This window comes from Rhinatrema bivittatum, chromosome 1, assembly GCF_901001135.1.
Source record: "Rhinatrema bivittatum chromosome 1, aRhiBiv1.1, whole genome shotgun sequence".
Classification (NCBI taxonomy): Eukaryota; Metazoa; Chordata; class Amphibia; order Gymnophiona; family Rhinatrematidae; genus Rhinatrema; species Rhinatrema bivittatum.
The window spans coordinates 362089644-362108435 of NC_042615.1; the positions used below are offsets into that span (position 1 = coordinate 362089644).

Consider the following 18792-nt stretch of genomic DNA (forward strand, 5'->3'; position numbering starts at 1 on the left):
ACAATTTCAAAGTATTACCCACTATGACGCCTAGATCTTTTTCCTGGGTGGTAGCTCCTAATATGGAACCTAACATCATGTAACTACAGCAAGGGTTATTTTTCCCTATATGCATCATCTTGCACTTGTACACATTAAATTTCATTTGCTATTTGGATGCCCAATCTTCCAGTCTCACAAGGTCCTCCTGCAATTTATCCCAATCCAATACTGTGAATAATTTTGTATCATCTGCAAATTTGATTACCTCACTCGTCATATTCCTTTCTAGATCATTTATAAATATATTGAAAAGCACCGGTCCAAGAACAGATCCCTGAGGCACTCCACTGTTTACCCTTTTCCACTGAGAAAACTGACCATTTAATCCTACTCTCTGTTTCCTGTCTTTTAAGCAGTTTGTAATCCACGAAAGGACACAGCCTCCTATCCCATGACTTTTTAGTTTCCTTAGAAGCCTCTCATGAGGGACTTTGTCAAAGCCTTCTGAAAATCCAAATACACTATATCTACTTTATCCACATGTTTATTAACTCCTTCAAAAATATGAAGCAGATTTGTGAGGCAAGACTTGCCTTGAGTAAATCCATGTTGACTATCCATGTCTTTCTATATGCTCTGTGATTTTGATCTTTAGAATAGTTTCCACTATTTCTTCCAGCACTGAAGTCAGGCTCACTGGTCTATAGTTTTCTGGATTGCCCCTGGAGCCCTTTTTAATATTAGAGTTATATTGGCCACCCTCCAGTCTTCAGGGTCAATGGATGATTTTAATGATAGGTTACAAATTGTAACTAATAGATCTGAAGTTTCATTTTTTAGTTCCTTCAGAACCTCGGGGTGCATACTATCTGGTCCAGGTGATTTACTACTCTTTAGTTTGTCAATCTGGCCTACTACGTCTTCTAGGTTCACAGTAATTTGGTTCAGTTCATCTGACTCATCACCCTTGAAAACCATCTCTGGAACTGGTATCTCCCCAACATCCTCAGTAACACAGAAGCAAAGAGTTAATTTAGTCTTTCTCAATGGCCTTATCTTCCCTAAGAGCCCCTTTAACCCCTTAGTCATCTAACGGTCCAACCAACTCCTTCACAGGTTTCTTGCTTTGGATATATTTTAAAAAGTTTTTATTATGAGTTTTTGCCCCTATGGCCAACTTCATTTCAAATTATCTCTTCACCTGTCTTAATAATGTTTTACACTTCACTTGACAATGCTTATGCTTTTCCCTATTTTCTTCAGATGAATCCTTTTTGAAGGATGTTTTTTGGCTAAATTAGCATCTTTCAAATCACCTTTCAGCCATGCCGGTAATCATTCTGCCTTCCTCCTACCTTTCTTAATGCGTGGAATACATCTGGACTATACTTCTAAGGCTGTATTTTTAAATAATATCCATGCCGTTGTACACTTTGTTGCGGTACCGGTCACGTGGGTCACGACCGGCCACTTACCTGACCCGGTCCGGGGGTTGGCGCAGCCTCCGAATCCCCCGTTCCTGCTCCGGCCTCCCATGTGGCGCTCCCACATGGGAGACGCCGTCGGATGCCATCAGCCCGCCCCTAGGGCTTGCGCACATGCAGAGGGAACCCTTTTAAAGGGCCTCTGTCACGAAGAAAGGGAGCCGCCCCCGGAGTGACGTCAGACACCGAGGGGAATTTAACTCGGTGTCTGAGCCCCCTCTTTGCCTTGCAACGTGGTCTGCTCTCTGGAGTCTCTAGTTGCCTGTTCCTGCGTTCCTGATCCTGCCAACCTGTCCCTGTGCTCCTGTTCCGGTCTACTTGTCCCAGCCTGCTTGACTCTCGTGCTCTGATCCTGGTCTGTCTCATCGTCTTCGACTTCTGCTGCCTGCCCTGAGCCTGGTCTGTCTTATCGTCTTTGACTTCTGCTGCCTGCCCTGATCCTGGTCCGTCTCATCGTCTTCGACTTCTGCTGCCTGCCCTGATCCTGGTCCATCTCTTCGTCCACGGCCTTCGCCTCTCTTCGGTCATCCGCCTAAGTCCCAGCGGCCCGGGTCCCTACGGGCTCCTCCTGGGGGGACTGCGGGCTTCCAGGGCGAAGCCACCTAAGTCCCAGCGGTCCGGGCCCCCACGGCTCCTCCGGAGGGGTCACGGATCTCCAGGGTGAAGACCTCGCTTCTCCTGCCGTGGTCTGCCTTCCGACCGGCTCTCTCTGCACAGAACACCGCCTCAACCGGCCGGACTAAGGATCCACCTCCGGACTACAACAGTTTGCAAGGCCATGGATCCGGCAGACCTCGCAGGCCTCCAGGCCATACACGGACTTGCGCAACGACTCCAGCAGCAGCAGCATGTGTTGGACGCCTTGGCGGCCACCGTGGAATGCCTGGCTACCCGCCTGGACCTCATGCCTCTGGAATCCATTCGGGAACCAACACTGGCCCCGGTGGTTAATATCCATGCCCCTACACAACTCCCGGCGGCGTCATGCTTCGCTGGAGATGCAAGAGCGTGCCGGGGCTTTCTAAATCAGTGTTTCGTGCGGTTCTCTCTGCTACCCGCACAATTCCCCACGGACTCAGTCAAAGTGGCGTACATCTTTTCCCTACTGGATGGTTGGGCCCTGAATTGGGCATCTCCCATGTGGGAGAGGAACGATGCCATGTTACATAACCTGGCCACGTTTGTGGAAAATTTCAAATTGGCCTTCGATGAGCCCACACGCCAGGCCTCTGCCACCTCGGAGTTGCTCCAGCTTCAGCAGGGAACCCGCACCCTGGCAGACTACACGCTTGAGTTCCTCACTCTTGCCCTGGAAGTCGGGTGGCGGGATGACGCTCTACGGGGAGTTTTCTTGGAAGGCCTGGCACCCCGGATAAAAGACAAACTGGCCGCTCGGGACCTCCCCGAGGACCTTAACGCCCTCATTGAGGTAGCGGGGCGTATAGATCGTCGTCTTCTGCAGAGAGCCAAAGAGGGCCAAAGAGGGGTGGCCTCCACGACGAATGGCTCCCCTGGCCTCCGGCTCTTCCAGACCCCTAGCACCGGGGCCCTGGAATACCAACACCCCTCCAGAACAATCCACGGAAGAACCGATGCAACTAGGAAGGACGTCCCTGTCTCCCGAAGAGAAACGTCGTCGCCGTAATCTAGGCTTGTGCCTCTATTGTGGTGGCAAGGGACACTTCCTATCTCAGTGTAAGGAACGGGCGGAAAACTCCCGCGCCTAGGAGCACCCGAGGATAGTCTCCTAGGTTGTCTTAACGCCGCTCCTCAATGTACAGTACCTGTAATCCTGAGATATCCGGGGGTTCATTCGAGACGCAGGCCCTCATTGACTCCGGCGCAGGGGGGAACTTTATCACCCATGACTTGGTGTATCAGCTTTGGATTCCTACGCAACCCCGCGAGCCACCCATGCAGATCACATCGATTCAGGGTACTGCTCTGCCCGGCAGCATCTCGACTACTGCAGTCCCACTCACGCTCCAGACTGGAGTAGTACATACGGAGAGGATTTCCTTCCTAATCCTTGAGAAGGCTATACACCCGGTGGTCCTCGGACTACCCTGGCTTCAACAACACTCTCCCGTGATCCAATGGAACACTTTGCAGATCACTCAGTGCTTCCGGAATTGCATCAACTCGTGTATAACCCGACGGCTTCCACTGGCACATACGGGAACCCTACTCCCGACTCAGTATGAGGAGTTCTCTGACGTTTTTTCTAAGGAGAAGGCCGAGCTCCTACCTCAGCATCGTCCTTTTGATTGCACAATAGAACTACCCAGGACGACTCCACCTCGTGGGAGAGTGTATCCCCTGTCTCAACCCGAGATTAAGGCAATGTCGGAATATATCTCCGAGAACCTCGCCAAGGGGTTCATCCGTCCATCAAAGTCTCCCGCGGGTGCGGGATTCTTCTTTGTAGCAAAGAAGGACGGGTCCTTAAGACCTTGTATTGATTACCGAGGGCTGAACGCCATCACTAGAAAGAACCAATATCCGCTGCCACTGATCCCCGAGCTGTTGGACAAGCTTCAGGGACCACGGGTGTTCACCAAATTGGATCTGAGGGGGGCATACAACCTGGTCTGGATCCGTCCCGGGGACGAGTGGAAGATGGCATTCAATACCCGGGACGGGCACTATGAGTACTTGGTCATGCCATTCGGGTTGTGTAATGTGCCCACCGTGTTCCAACATCTGATGAACGAAATACTCCGCGAACTGCTCTATTCCTGTGTGATCGTGTACCTGGACGACGTCCTCATCTATTCACGGGATTTATCCTCCCATCGGCGGCACGTCAACCAAGTACTCCAAATTCTTCGGGATAACCACCTGTATGCAAAACTTGAGAAGTGCCTTTTCGAACAGGAGTCATTGCCATTCCTGGGCTATATTATCTCTGCGACCGGATTCTCATGGACCCGGAAAAGGTATCGGCAATTAAGAAGTGGCCCCGACCAGTAGGCCTAAAGGCGTTGCAGCGCTTCTTAGGGTTTGCCAACTTCTACAGGCACTTCATACCACAATATTCCCAGTTGGTGGCACCTTTAACCGCCCTAACGAAGAAGGGTGCCGATGTTCGAGCCTGGCCCACCAAGGCCTGTATGGCTTTCGACAAACTCAAGGAGGCCTTCCTGACGGAGATGTGCCTACATCATCCGGACCCACTGCGGCCCTTCTTTGTGGAAGTGGACACTTCTAGTGTGGCAGTAGGAGCAGTCCTGTCCCAGAGTTCCAGTACCGGTCGCCTCCTACCATGCTCCTATTTCTCCAAGAAGTTCACTCCAGCTGAAAGCAACTATGGAATAGGAGATAAGGAATTGCTGGTGATCAAATTAGCATTTGAGGAGTGGAGACAGTGGTTGGAGGGGGCCAGCCACCCCATCACTGTCTTTACTGACCACAAGAACTTGGAATTCCTCAGCCAGGCTCAACGACTCAATCACAGACAGGCTCGTTGGTCCCTGTTTTTCAGTCGATTCGATTTCATACTCAAATACCGTCCAGCTTCCAAGAACGAACGAGCGGACGCCTTGTCCCGCAATGCCATTCTAGAAGAAAAGGAGGACCCGCCGCAGTACATCATCGATCCTGCTAAAATCAGCCTCGCCAGCACCACCGTCTCCGCTCGGGGAAGAGTGGTAGTTTCACGCAGAGACCGTAGAAAGGTTCTTGAATGGGCTCACGATTCCCTCACAGGCGGTCACGCCGGGAGAGAGAGGACACTCAACCTACTTAACCGATACTATTGGTGGCCCAAGGTATGGCAAGATGTACGACTTTACGTAGAGTCGTGCCCCGTGTGTGCCAGGCAAAAACCCATCTACGGTCGGCCGTGGGGTTTCTTACACCCCCTACTGATACCCACGGAACCATGGACTCACATTGCCACAGACTTTGTGGTGGACCTGCCACCCTCGGAGGGAAACACGGTAATCTGGGTCACTGTTGACAGTTTCTCTAAAATGGTCCACCTAGTACCCCTGCCAAAACTCCCGTCGGCATCTGAACTAGCCATTCTCTTCACTCGATACATCTTTCGAGCCCACGGCCTCCTGCAGAGCATAGTATCTGACCGGGGGCCGCAGTTCACGGCCCGGTATTGGTGGGCCCTCTGCAGAAAGTTTGGGGTGCAGTTGAACCTGTCTACAGCCTTCCACCCACAGAGCAATGGCCAGACCGAGCGAATGAACCGCTCCTTAAAGATCTTCCTTCGCAGTTTCATCTCTGAGGGATGGGACAATTGGGCAGCACTCCTCCCATGGGCCAAGTTTTCTTATAATAATCATACCCACTCGGTTACCGGGCAATCGCCGTTCCAGATTGTTTTCGGCTGCCACCTCCGGCCACCCGTACCAATTCCTGCCGCTGTTCCCTCACCAGCAGCATAGGCGTCAGCTGTCCAACTACACCGCCTCTGGAAGACTATCCAGCGAAAACTCTCAAAGGCAGCCGATAAAGCTCAGAGGGTCACAAACCGACGTCGACGTCCAGCACCAGTCTTCCTGCCCGGCACCATGGTCTGGCTAAACACCAAGAATCTCCACCTGCCCGCATCATCTCGAAAGCTATACCCCAGGTATTGCGGCCCCTTCCAAGTAGCAGAGAGAATTGGACTGGTGTCCTTTAGATTCCGGCTTCCCTCCTCGCTACGCGTACACAACGTGTTTCATGTATCTCTGTTGAAACCAGTGCTGCTCTCCCGCTTCCATCATCCGACGCCAGATCCCATCTCACCCTCGACGTCCGATGACACCACGTACCAGGTACGGGAGGTACTAGACATACGCTTCCACAACCGTCGTTGGGATACCTTCTGGCTTGGGAGGGTTGTGGAGCCGAAGAGAACACTTGGGAGCCCGCTCGGAATATCCTGGACAAGTCTCTGCTAGTCCAATTCCACCAAGACAACCCTGGAAAGCTTGGACCCCTGCGGAGGGGGCGTAAAAGGGGGGGTACTGTTGCAGTACCGGTCGCGTGGGTCACGACCGGCCCCTTACCTGACCCAGTCCGGGGGTTGGCGCGGCCTCTGAATCCCCCGTTCCTGCTCTGGCCTTCCACGCGGCGCTCCCACATGGGAGACGCCATCGGACGCCATTGGCCCGCCCCTAGGGCTTGCGCGCACGCGCGCAGAGGGAACCCTTTTAAAGGGCCTCTGGCGTGAAGAAAGGGAGCCGCCCCCGGAATGACGTCAGACGCCGAGGGGGATTTAACTCGGCGTCTGAGCCTCCCTCTTTGCCTTGCAACGTGGTCTGCTCTCCGGAGTCTCTAGTTGCCTGTTCCTGTGTTCCTGATCCTGCCAGCCTGTTCCTGCGTTCCTGATCCTGCCAACCTGTCCCTGTGCTCCTGTTCCAGTCTACTTGTCCCAGCCTGCTTGACTCTCGTGCTCTGATCCTGGTCTGTCTCATCGTCTTTGACTTCTGCTGCCTGCCCTGATCCTGGTCCGTCTCATCGTCTTTGACTTCTGCTGCCTGCCCTGATCCTGGTCCGTCTCTTCGTCCGCGGCCTTCACCTCTCTTCAGTCATCCGCCTAAGTCCCAATGGCCCGGGTCCCTACAGGCTCCTCCTGGGGGACCGCGGGCTTCCAGGGCGAAGCCACCTAAATCCCAGCAGTCCAGGCCTCCACGGCTCCTCCAGAGGGGTCACGGATCTCCAGGGTGAAGACCTCGCTTCTCCTGCCATGGTCTGCCTTCCGACCGGCTCTCTCTGCACAGAACACCGCCTCAACCGGCCGGACTAAGGATCCACCTCCGGACTACAACACACTTTTAACCTTTGCAGCTGCACTTTTCAGTTTTTTTCTAATTATTTTCCTCATTTTATCAGTTTCCTTTTTTGAAAATTTAATGTTAGAGCTATAGATTCACATAGTGCCCCCCTTCCAGTCATTAGTTCAAATTTGATTATATTATGATCACTATTGCCAAGTGGCCCCACCACCGTTACCTCTCTCACAAAATCCTGTATTCTACTAAAACTTAAGTCTAAAATAGCTTCCTCTCTCATTGGTTCCTGAACCAATTGTTCCATGAAGCAATCATTTATTCAATTCAGGTTTTTTATGTCTCTAGCATGTCCTGATGTTATATTTACCCAGTCAATATTAGGGAAATTGAAATCTTCCATTATTACTGCACTACCAAATTGATTAGCTTCCCTGATCTCTCTTTGCATTTTATCATCTGTCTGACCATTTTGTCCAGGTGGATGGTAGCATACCCCTATCACTATACTCTTACCCAATACACATTGAATTTCTACCCATATAGATTCTACTGAGCATTTAGTCTCTTGAATGATCTTTATCCTGTTAGACTCTATACCCTCCTGGACATAAAAGTGCCCCACCCCACCAAGATGATCCATCTTATCATTGCAATATAATTTGTACCCTGATATAGCACTGTCCCATTGGTTATCCTCCTTCCACCAGGTCTCTGAGATGCCAATTATGTCTGTCTCATCATTCACTGCTATATATTCTAACTCTCCCACAGTTTTCAAACTTATCAGAGATATTCTCATTTCCTTTAAGCAAGCAAAATTGGTTGACTTCCCATCCCTTCTTTGGAGAGTTATTATGCAACCAGATGGAAGAACAGATAGAAATGGACCCTTTTTACATAATTCTTTCTAGTATTCCATATGGTGAAAAGCATAAAAAGTCTGTCTATGTCCTTTTCAGAAAATTGTTGACCCTGAATGCAGCTAAAAGGCTTTTAGCTGCATTGAGAGGAGGTATTCCCAGGGACATCTTTAGCTCAGGGAGGAAAAATATTCACATACAGTAGATGGCATTTTCAGATCTCCACTTATTTACCCACACAAAAAGCAATGCATGTTACTCCATGCATTTTGTACCTGCAGGAATTTTCAAAGAGAAAAATTATATACACTTTGAGAATTGGTGCAAAGCTTGTGGGTAAAAAAGTATGCACAGTCTTTTTCCCAAGATGCATAGTTTGAAAATTGCATTCCATTGACTAAAACAGCTGGATGTTTTGAAAGTTTTCATTTTCCCACCATATGGTGGTTGCAAATTGCTTCTAACATGTTCTTCAAGATCATTGGGAATGACAACAATTAGCTTGCTAAAACAACAACAGCAGCAACAACAACAAAGGGATCCCTAAGATGATAAATGGGATACAAGGGCTTGTATTAGTTAAACAAATGTCCATACTAGATCTAGCTATATTAAAATTAAAAAAACCAATTAAGGGGGAATTTCAGTACACTGTACATATATAGCAATGGAAATAGACCCAACAGATACTCCAGGAACAACAAATAAAAGAAGGGATCCTCCTCTAACATTAAAAAAAGATTTCACCACCTTCCAAAAAATGTTTCCTTACTTAAGAATGGTGAAATTATGGAACCTTTAACCAACATGGGAAGTCATAGATATAGGGTGAAATGTTGATCCAGGGACTTATAATGATCTCCATATTTGAAAAGGGATAATTTTTTCTCACCGATATAGAAATGGTTATAGATAAATTAGATATAGTGGGGTTTTTTTTAATTTACCTTCTGTTAAACTATAGCATAGAACTTATTGCTAAGTAGTTACAAGATTGGACTTGATGGTTTCCTTTTAACCTAATACACTATGTAGCTGTGTAAGTAATAATATAGCTCATAGGAACATAGGACCAAGAATATGTGGTCACGAAATTGGTGCTCCCATGTTATGTCACTGTAAGCACTGTCCCATCAGACATGCTCTTCTAGCAAAATGTATACTCTGAGGGCAATTTTCAAAGCCCATTCTTACAAGTAAATAGCTATTATATTTACCAACAGAAATAGGGTCTTTGAAAATTGCTCAGTCTAACTGATGGTCATAGTGCCACCATGCGCATATTTTACCTGTGAAAAAGGAACATTTCTGGAGGAGGACTTAGGGCAGTCCAAGCAAGTACACCCACAAAAAGCAGTGGCCTTATTGTGCAGGTACTTTTTTCTGAAGGTCTGAGGGTAAAAAGAACTATCAGACTTTGCCCAGACTAAAAGTTGCCCTCTCTATATATGCTCTGTTGGCAAACATGAACTTTATTAATAACATGAGAAATTAATATCTGGTTTCTTCTTTTTTAGCATAGGATGGTGAACAATTTTATGTTTGTGAAATATACGTTGCCATTGTCATCTTCATCCCAGAAGAGTTACATGAACTTTCTTGGAAGGATAAGCCTTTTGCTGATTGGAGCCACTACGTATCTTAGGAGCAAGACACCTAGTATCCTTGTATCAGAGCCTAATGTGAAGAATTTCTGATCCTTCTGTTTACACTGTTAAATATGTCTACCATAGCAAGCAGCTCTGGTCCAAAGAAGCAGATTTGTCTTGCTATTCTTCATCTTATCCTTTTAGAAACTGTCCTCTGTGGGAATGTACTGATTTGGCCTACAGAAGGTAGCCACTGGTTAAATGTTAAAGTCATTATACAGGAGCTGCTAGACAGAGATCATAATGTCACAGTGCTGGTGTCCACAGCTTCTCCATACGTCATTCCCAAAAGCACAACACCAGCTTTGAATTATGAAGTTTTTCCAGTGCCATTTGAAAAGGATCACATTCATGCAATAATAAATAGTGTGGTGAATTTATGGGCCTACGAGAAGCCACATATAAGTTTCTGGCAATTCTACAAGAGATTAGGTGTGGAGATAAACACACTGAACAAGGCAAATAGGCACATGTGCGATGCAGTGTTGTTAAATAAAGATCTAATGAAAAGTCTGGAGATGAAAAAGTTTAATGTGCTTTTATCGGATCCAGTAAGTCTTTGTGGAGACCTCATTGCCCTAATCTTGGACATTCCATTCATGTATTCTCTGCGGTTCACACCGGCACAGACTGTGGAGAGATACTGCGGAAAAATCCCCTCGCCCCCATCCTATGTCCCCGCTGCTCTCTCTGAGATGACTGATACTATGTCACTGATGGAGAGAATCAAGAATATTGTGTCTTACACTGTGCAGGACCTTATCTTCCAGTCCCTGTATGGACATTGGGATCAATACTACAGTCAAATATTAGGTAAGTCTCTGATCACTGATCAGTTTTAGGGTTTTACAAATTATATGTTCTTTGCCTTTGTGAACTTGGATGAAATCAAGGCAGTTTGAGTTCAGGAAATGAGCAGTAAAATTTGCTAAAGGACCAATTAAACTCATATTTGTTTCCATGCATTTCATATTCTTTATGTCTCCATTTTGTGGTTCCTGGCTAAAGGATCAGCTTAGTTTAATTTATTTCTCTTAATATACCACCTTTTTACCAAAATGAAAGTGGTTTACAATCACAACAATTTCAGCAATGTAGAACTTATGAGTGCCCACTAAAATCACAGGCAAAAATCCTCAGAGTCTTGCTATACTTAGAACTGACCATGCTTCCCCAAATCCAGACAACAGTAAAGAGCTTCCTCTTTCAGCTGTAACCATTATTCAGTGGATAGACTGAATTTGGATGGGGGCCATAAAAAACACACAACTCCAAGCTAACTCCAACTTATTCACAGTCACTCAGAACTTGTTGCCTTGGAATGTGGATTATTTTCTACTGGGGGGGGGGGAGGGAGGATGACCTTCAGGACCCTGGCGGGTAAGTGGAATCCTCTTCCCTCTGTGTGTTACTATGCCAACTCACGGTGATGATGCTGAAGGGACCAAATAGGACACAGTTTAAGTGTTCAAAATGAAAGTTTACTGTGATTTCTTCAGAATAAATAAAGTCCAATCAATTAGAAATAACTGGTCCAAACTACTTCTGTACTCAGACTGGTTTCTTTCACTGAACTTCTCTCTCCTCTCTCTGTCTGTGTCCTTGGTACTGGCTTCTGAGATACAGTTTACCCCTCGTGGAGTGGGTGGATAAGTTATCCCAGGTGGGCAGGATAATTCTAGCTATGAGGAGGATCCCCCTATTTCTGAAAAATTGTACCCAAGATGCACTAGTGATCCAGTTCTTCAACCCCAACCTGTGTCCTATATCCCTAAGGGTAGAGATCCGGTGATAGGTCTCCGTCACTCTAAACTCCTCCTGATGGACCTCGCTTGGGGAAAGGTCTGAATCTGGAAAAAGCAGGGCTATAGACCCAGCTTCGATGTGAGGAAAGGTGGTAGAAGATTTCCTCACAATCAAAAAGTGATAAACACTTTCAAAGTCCAAAAGCTTCTTCTGAGGGGATGATTCTCTAGGGGTGTGCATTCGGATTGACCGCATTAGTAAAACGCAACTCATATTTTTTTTTTACTTAAAAAATTGATTCGACATAAACGATCGGATTTCCCACATATCGAACATAGATATGTTCGATATGTGGGAAATCGCGATTGTTGAGCCAAAATAAAAATATAAACCCCCTCACCCTCCTTAATCCCCCCCCCCCCCGACTTACCACAACTCCCTGGTGATGGAGCGAGGAGTGAGGACGCCATTTCTGCAATCCTTGGCGAGAAGCATGTGACGTCGGCGGCACGTCGAGTGACGCCGGCGTCACGTGATTCCCGGCTCGTTCGGCCCAAAAAGAACTTTTGGCCAGCTTGGGGGGGCCTCCTGACCCAAGGAGGCCCCCCCAAGCTGGCCAAAAGTTCTTTTTGGGCCGAACGAGCCGTCCGGCGCGAACGAGCCGGGAATCACGTGACGCCGCGTCACTCGACGTGCCACCGACGTCACATGCTTCTCGCCAAGGATTGCAGAAATGACGTCCTCACTCCTCGCTCGATCACCAGGGAGTTGTGGTAAGTCTGGGGGGGGGGGATTAAGGAGGGTGAGGGGGTTTAATTTTTTTTTTGCACATATGTACATATACCCAACTCATTGGATTTTTTTTATGTCCATATTGGCCGCAAGTGGGACCCCCTTTCGGACATAAAAAATATGAACATAAAATTTTGCTCTGCACATCCCTATGATTCTCCACTGAGCCTTTCCTGACAGTGAAAGATGTATAGCAATTTGTCTTTGCCCTGGCCACTGGATCCAGGGATATCCAGGTTCTCACCTCAGATAAAAATCCCCAAATCTCCAAACTTCATTCAAAAGTCTCCTTTCCATAACTTGGCAGCAGATCCTAACAGGCTAGGGGTGCACTAAAAAGAATCTTTCTCCCAAACCCAAGTCACCAGTGTGTTGCTGGCATTGTGTTTTGTTGTAATCTGCTGAGAATGGTGGATCAGCGAAATATAAATTATTGAAATAATAATAATAAATAAATAAAAAGTCAGGCCGGAAGGCCCTAACTCAAAGAAGAGGTAACAAAAACAGCTCCTCACTCTCCAAAATCCAAACCAAAATGATCATGCTCTCCTCTGACATAGCCCTCCCTTATGCACCAGGAGCTCACCACCTCAGCAATCCTCTGAGAGAGGTGCTGTTGGGAATGGTTTGCCCCGCTAAGCTGGTTAACCCAAGGGCAGGAGTTAAGGGCATCTAGTGAAGACCTAGGGAGCCTCTACACAAATATGAAATCTGCAAAGATTGCGTCTTCTCATCAAGAAAAAAAACCCGAAACACAGTAGTGCTTGCCATGATAACCTCTTGACTGGATTACTGTAATGCACTGTATAAAGTTTAACACGTAAGTAGTAATTTCTCATTATCTGAAGTTTATGGAGGGTCTTACCTGTTAAACTTTATACAGTGCATTACAATAATCCAGTCAAGAGGTTACCATGGCAAGCACTACTGTGTTTCGGGTTTTTTTCTTGATGAGAAGAAAGGAAATGAGAAAGGAAATGAGAAATTACTACTTACCTGATAATTTCCTTTTCTTTAGACCAGACAGATGAATTCAGAACCAGTGGGTTATGCACCTTTGCCAGTAGATGGAGACTGAGCAAAGCTGACATCACAGTGTATATATACTCCTGCAGTGACATCAGCCTGCCAGTATTCTCTTCAAAAGTCAACTGTGGTCAAACTAGCAAAAACTTGATTAATAACAGATAACCATTTCAGTACTCAGCCAACAGGAAACACTGAGCTCAGACAAAGAATGTATCAACACTAGTCTATTGACTGGACTAACACCAGTAACCCATAACACAACCATTCAGCAGTCAAGGGCAGGAAGAAGAATTCATCTGTCAGGTCTAAAGAAAAGGAAATTATCAGGTAAGTAGTAATTTCTCATTTCCTTAGGGTCCAGACAGATGAATTCAGAACCAGTGGGATGCACCCAAGCTACTCCCGAATAGGGCGGGAGGCTGCCTGTGGTCCAGTGAAAACAGCACGTGCAAGGCTGCACCCCCCTGGGCCTGCACATCCAGTTGAAACTACCTGGAAAAGGTGTGTAAGGAGGACCACATCGCAGTCCATCAAATGTCAACAAATCTAACTTCTGCCCATAACACTGCCTGAGCCCTAGTGGAATGAGCCCTAATCTGACTAGGTAATGGCTTTTCAGCATCCATATACCCAGCCATGACCATCTCCTTAATCCAGCAAACTATTGTAGCCCACAAAGCCAGTTTACCCTGTCTACTTCCACCATGGAGGACAAAAAGGCAGTTCATCTTCCAGAAAGGTTTAGAAGCCTCCAGATATCTCATGATGTGTCTCTTGACATCCAAGGATTGCCACAGGCGATATTCCTCCATATTTCTTTCCCTATCCAGAGAAGGCATGGAAATGGACTGATTCAAATGAAAATCTGAGGCCACTTTTGGCAAAAAGGAAGGAACAGTACGCAGCTGTATCTCCCCCTGGAGTCACTCAAAGGAATGGCTCCTGGCAAGACAGGGTCTACAGCTTAGATATTCTACACACAGAACAAATTGCCACAAGAAACACTGTTTTCAGTGTCAGCAACCTCAAGGAAAGGTTACACATTAGTCAAAATGTAGGGCCCGCTAAGAAAACCTCAGTCAGATTAAAACTCCACGAGGGCACTGGTAACCGCAAGGGAGGATGAAGATGTTTCACTCCTTTCAAGAAATGGGCCATATCTGGATGAACTGACAAGGGACCACCATTCACCTGACCCCTAAAACAGGCAAGAGCCGCTCCCTGTATCTTTAAGGAATTAAGGGCCAACCCTTTATTCAATCCATCCTGCAAAAATTCCAAAATGAGCGGGGTCTTCTATCTTCATACCAAGCCTCAAACATTTGCCAAACTCATACATAAGCTAAGGAAGTGGAGAACTTTCTTGCTTATAGCAAGGTGGCAATCACCGCAGCAGAATATTCACACTTCAGCAAGCGAGACCTCTCAAGGGCCATACCGTAAGACAAAATCGATTCCAATCTTTGTGAAGAACAGGCCCCTGCCGCAACAGATCTCTGTGCGCTCGAAAGCGGAGGGGAGAGTCTACCGGGAGTCTCCACAGATCCGCATGCCATGGTCTCCTGGGCCAGTCTGGTGCCACCAAAAGCACCATCCCTCTGTGACTCTCGACCCTTTGAACCATTCTGCCCAACATGGCCACAGGGGAAGGGCATAAGCAACTTGTCATCTGGCCATTCCTGCATGAGAGCATTGATGCCCAATGACTTCGGATCTCTCCTGCGACTGAAGAATCGAGGAACCTTCACAATGCGAGAAGTCGCCAACAGGTCCAGAAACAGAAGACCCCAGTGACCCACTATCAGTTGAAACGCCTCATCTGCCAATATCCATTCTCCTGGGTCCAGACTCTGTCTGCTGAGAAAGTCTGCCCTTATATTGTCTTTTCCTGTAATGTGTGAGGCTGAGATCTCCTGAAGATGCACTTCCGCCCATTCCATAATTTGGTCTACTTCCTGCGACACTTGCTGGCTCTTGGTTCCTCCCTGCTGATTGATGTAAGCTTCTGTTGTTGCATTGTCTGACATTATCTGGACCTCTCGATCCTGCAACCTGTCAGTGAACTGTATGCATGCCAGCCAGACCACCCAGGCTTCCAGCCAATTGATGTTCCAGAGAGACTCTTCTGCACTCCAGCGCCCTTCTGCTGTCAGTTCCTGATAGTGAGCTCCCCAACCCAGGAGGCTCGCATCTGTCGTGAGTTCTAGCCAGTCTGATGATTTTAGGGAAACCCCCTTTCTTAGATGATCCGCTTGTAACCACCTCTGTAGTTGACATCAGATCTCCATCGGCAGGTGAAGACAAATCAAATAGTCCTGAGACTGTGGGCTCTAACAAGACAGCATGGAGCGCTGAAGAGGATGCATATAAACCCTCATCCATGGCACCATATCCAGGGTCTCCGCTATCAAATCAAGCACCTGTAGATAGGACCACACTGTTGGGCATATTATGTTCATCAACAGATGCACCTGTGCCAACAACTTCTGAATATGACCCTCCAACAGGAAAGCTCTGAACTGTTTCATGTTGAACTGAACACTGAGATACTGTAGCCATTGAGATGTCTAAAGACTGCTCGTGGCTAGGTCACCACCCAACTAAGTTCCTGCAACAAGGAGATCACCTTGCAGGTCACAAGGAGGCTCTTTTCCAGATACTTGGCCTGAATAATCCAGTCATCCAAGTATCGGTGTACCAAGATCCCATACTTTCTCAACTCTGCTGCCACCACCTCCATGACCTTGGAAAACTTTCGGGGCAGTGTAGCCAGACCAAAAGGCAGCACTCGAAACTGATAATGATGTCCCAAAACCATGAATTGAAGAAAATGTTGGTGCTCTAGTCAGACGGGAATATGCAGGTATGTCTTGGACAGATCCCAGGAGGTTAGAAATTCCCGACTGCACAGCCATTATCACTGAGCACAATGTTTCCATGTGAAAATGAGTCACCCGCAAATGACAGTTGACCCCTTTGAGATCTAGGATGGGACAAAAGGAACCCTCCTTCTTGAGCACAATGAAATAAATGGAATATTGGCCCATATTTTCTTGAGACGTGGACATTGGAACCACAGCCCTCAGACTGAGAAGCCTAGACAATGTACACTCCAATGTTTGCCTCTTCCACGGGGAGTGACAAAGAGACACCATGAATAGGTCCCAAGGAATACTGTGAACCTCCAGGGCATATCCATCTTGTATCACCTCCAAGACCCACTGGTCTGACGTGATTTCGACCCATTTCTGATAAAAGAGAGCGAGGCGGCCCCTATATCCTGTTCCCGGGAGTGGGTAGGCACACCTTCATTGGGAGGCTCAGAAGATTCCACTACCCATGCCTATGCCTTGTCTGGGCTATCTGGGACGAAAGGACTGAAACCAACCGAAAGGTTGAGTCTTCTGAAAGGTCGCTCCTCTGTAGGGAGTGCAGCATATACTTCTTATCCTCAGGCAACTGCGGAACCGGGCAATTGCCCCACTTATTGTCCATTTTCTCCAACTCTCTCACAAACAAGAGCGAGCCTTTAAAAGGCAATTTCTTAAAGTTAGCCTTGGAGGTTGCATCAGCTGACCAATTTCTGAGCCATAACTGACGCCTGGCCACTATTACCAAAGCCACCCCTCTGTCTGATGTGCAGACCATATTGCAGCCCACATCTACCAAAAAGGCAGCTGCTGGTTCCATAACTGCCCTGGAATTCACTCAGATTCATTGACCTCCTGAGAGAGAAGTAAACAGGAGCAAGCTACTAGGGAACAACAAGAAGCTATCTGCAAGGCCATTGCCATGGCTTCGAATGCTTGCTTAAAGGATGCCTCAATCCTTCTATGGTGCACATCCTTTAACGCTACTCCTTCCTCCATGGGGATAGTTGTCCACTTGGAGACGGCACATATAAGCGCGCCCACTTTCGGAAAATGCAATTGCTCTCTCACCATTGGATCCAGGGGGTACGTCTTTAATCAGAGCCAGTAACTCATCTCTATGAAAGAACCACAACATAATCCTGTACGGTTCCAGTCCCCGAAGAATTTCCCCATCCTCCAGAGAGTAAGGATCAGCCTTATCATCTCTGCCATCCTGATCCCTATTGGGAAGACCAGCTGCCAATCTAGGTGTATTTCACCGCTAAACAGCAGTACCGGGCCTGAGGGAGGTCACCACCTGTGACTCTAACCTGGCAAGATTGGTCGGGGCCGAGGACTGCACCTGAAGAAAAGAGTGCAATCCTTGAAAAAATTCCACTGGAGAAATGGCGGAAAGATCCATGCCAAAACCAGAAGGCGCCCATGCTGTGCCCACTAAGCTACCTTCCCCTGCTGATGAACCAGTTAAGGGAGTTCCAAGGTCAGGTGCCCCTCCTGACATGTCTTTACCCAGGCCCTCAACAGGCTGGGAAGAATCAAGCTTTATTAAAATCAGACAAACATAATTCTCCCTCTAAGCCTGTAAGCAGCGCTGGCACAAGTTAGAGGGAATGCCAGGATGAGATGCCCGAATATGACAGGCAGCATAGAGGGAAAGGCACTTAGGTTTCTTAGCAATAGGCGTCATCAGTCTGTCAGTACACTTAACAGGTGACTGAAAGGTGTGTTTCCAGCTGAATTTGCACTATAAAATATATGCGACCAAAATGTAGGCATCCAAAACTTAAGCGAAAAATCTGTGCTTGATGAGCGTCCCCCCCCCCCCCCCCACACACACACACACACACACACAAACACACGAAAAATGAGTGCCTTCAACACAGCTCAAATTGTGCGTACAGGTAAGTACACACCTAACACAGTCGCCGCTACCACCTGGATGCCCAAGCAAGAGCCCAACTAAGCATCCAAAAATTAGATACACAATCTGAACGCACAGCTGGACACCCTCGCACAACTGATAGTCCTGAAAAGGCAGCCTAACATGCAGGGAAAAATGCACGAAAACACAGCTGCAGCCTTCCATGTGGCGCACAGAGAAAAGCCTAAGAGTGGGGCCTAGCCCAAAAGGGCTGTTCAACCACCAGGCTGCCCACATCCCTTTACCTCCCTCAGGGGAGGGAACGAATGTCGGATCTGCACGCTGAGCACAGAGATCGGAAGGAGGAGGAAGCCCCACAAAAAACCCACCTTCTCTGTTCTGTTTTCTTCTGCTGTTTTTTTTTAAGCTTTACCTGAACTCAGCCTATCCCAGATGAATACAGAGATAGTCTCTGGCTGCGAAGGAGGGGTGGAGGAGAGGGCATGGGATAGGAGACGATGTCCTTTCGTGGATTTCAAACTGGTTAAAAGACAGGAAACAGAGAGTAGGATTAAATGGTCAATTTTCTCAGTGGAAAAGGGTAAACAGTGGAGCGCCTCAGGGATCTGTACTTGGACTGGTGCTTTTCAATATATATATAAATGATCTGGAAAGGAATACGACGAGTGAGGTTATCAAATTTGCGGATGATACAAAATTATTCAGAGTAGTTAAATCACAAGCAGACTGTGATACATTACAGGAGGACCTTGCAACACTG

The 18792-nt window shown here is 47.5% G+C and overlaps 1 protein-coding gene across 3 annotated transcripts in view; it reads left to right on the forward strand.

Moving 5' to 3' along the window:
• LOC115090941 (UDP-glucuronosyltransferase 2A1-like) overlaps positions 1-18792 on the forward strand; it is a 195930-nt gene that overhangs the window by 28787 nt on the left and 148351 nt on the right. Inside the window, exon 2 of one of the 3 annotated variants that reach the window (XM_029600636.1) lies at positions 9579-10523. The exons of 1 other annotated variant lie outside the window; for it this stretch is intronic. In XM_029600636.1, coding sequence (XP_029456496.1) covers positions 9782-10523 — 742 coding nt within the window. In that variant the 5' untranslated portion in view covers positions 9579-9781. Of the gene's footprint in view, positions 1-9569; positions 10524-18792 lie in introns of those variants that run through there. One more of the 3 variants, XM_029600646.1, reaches the window with a different exon arrangement.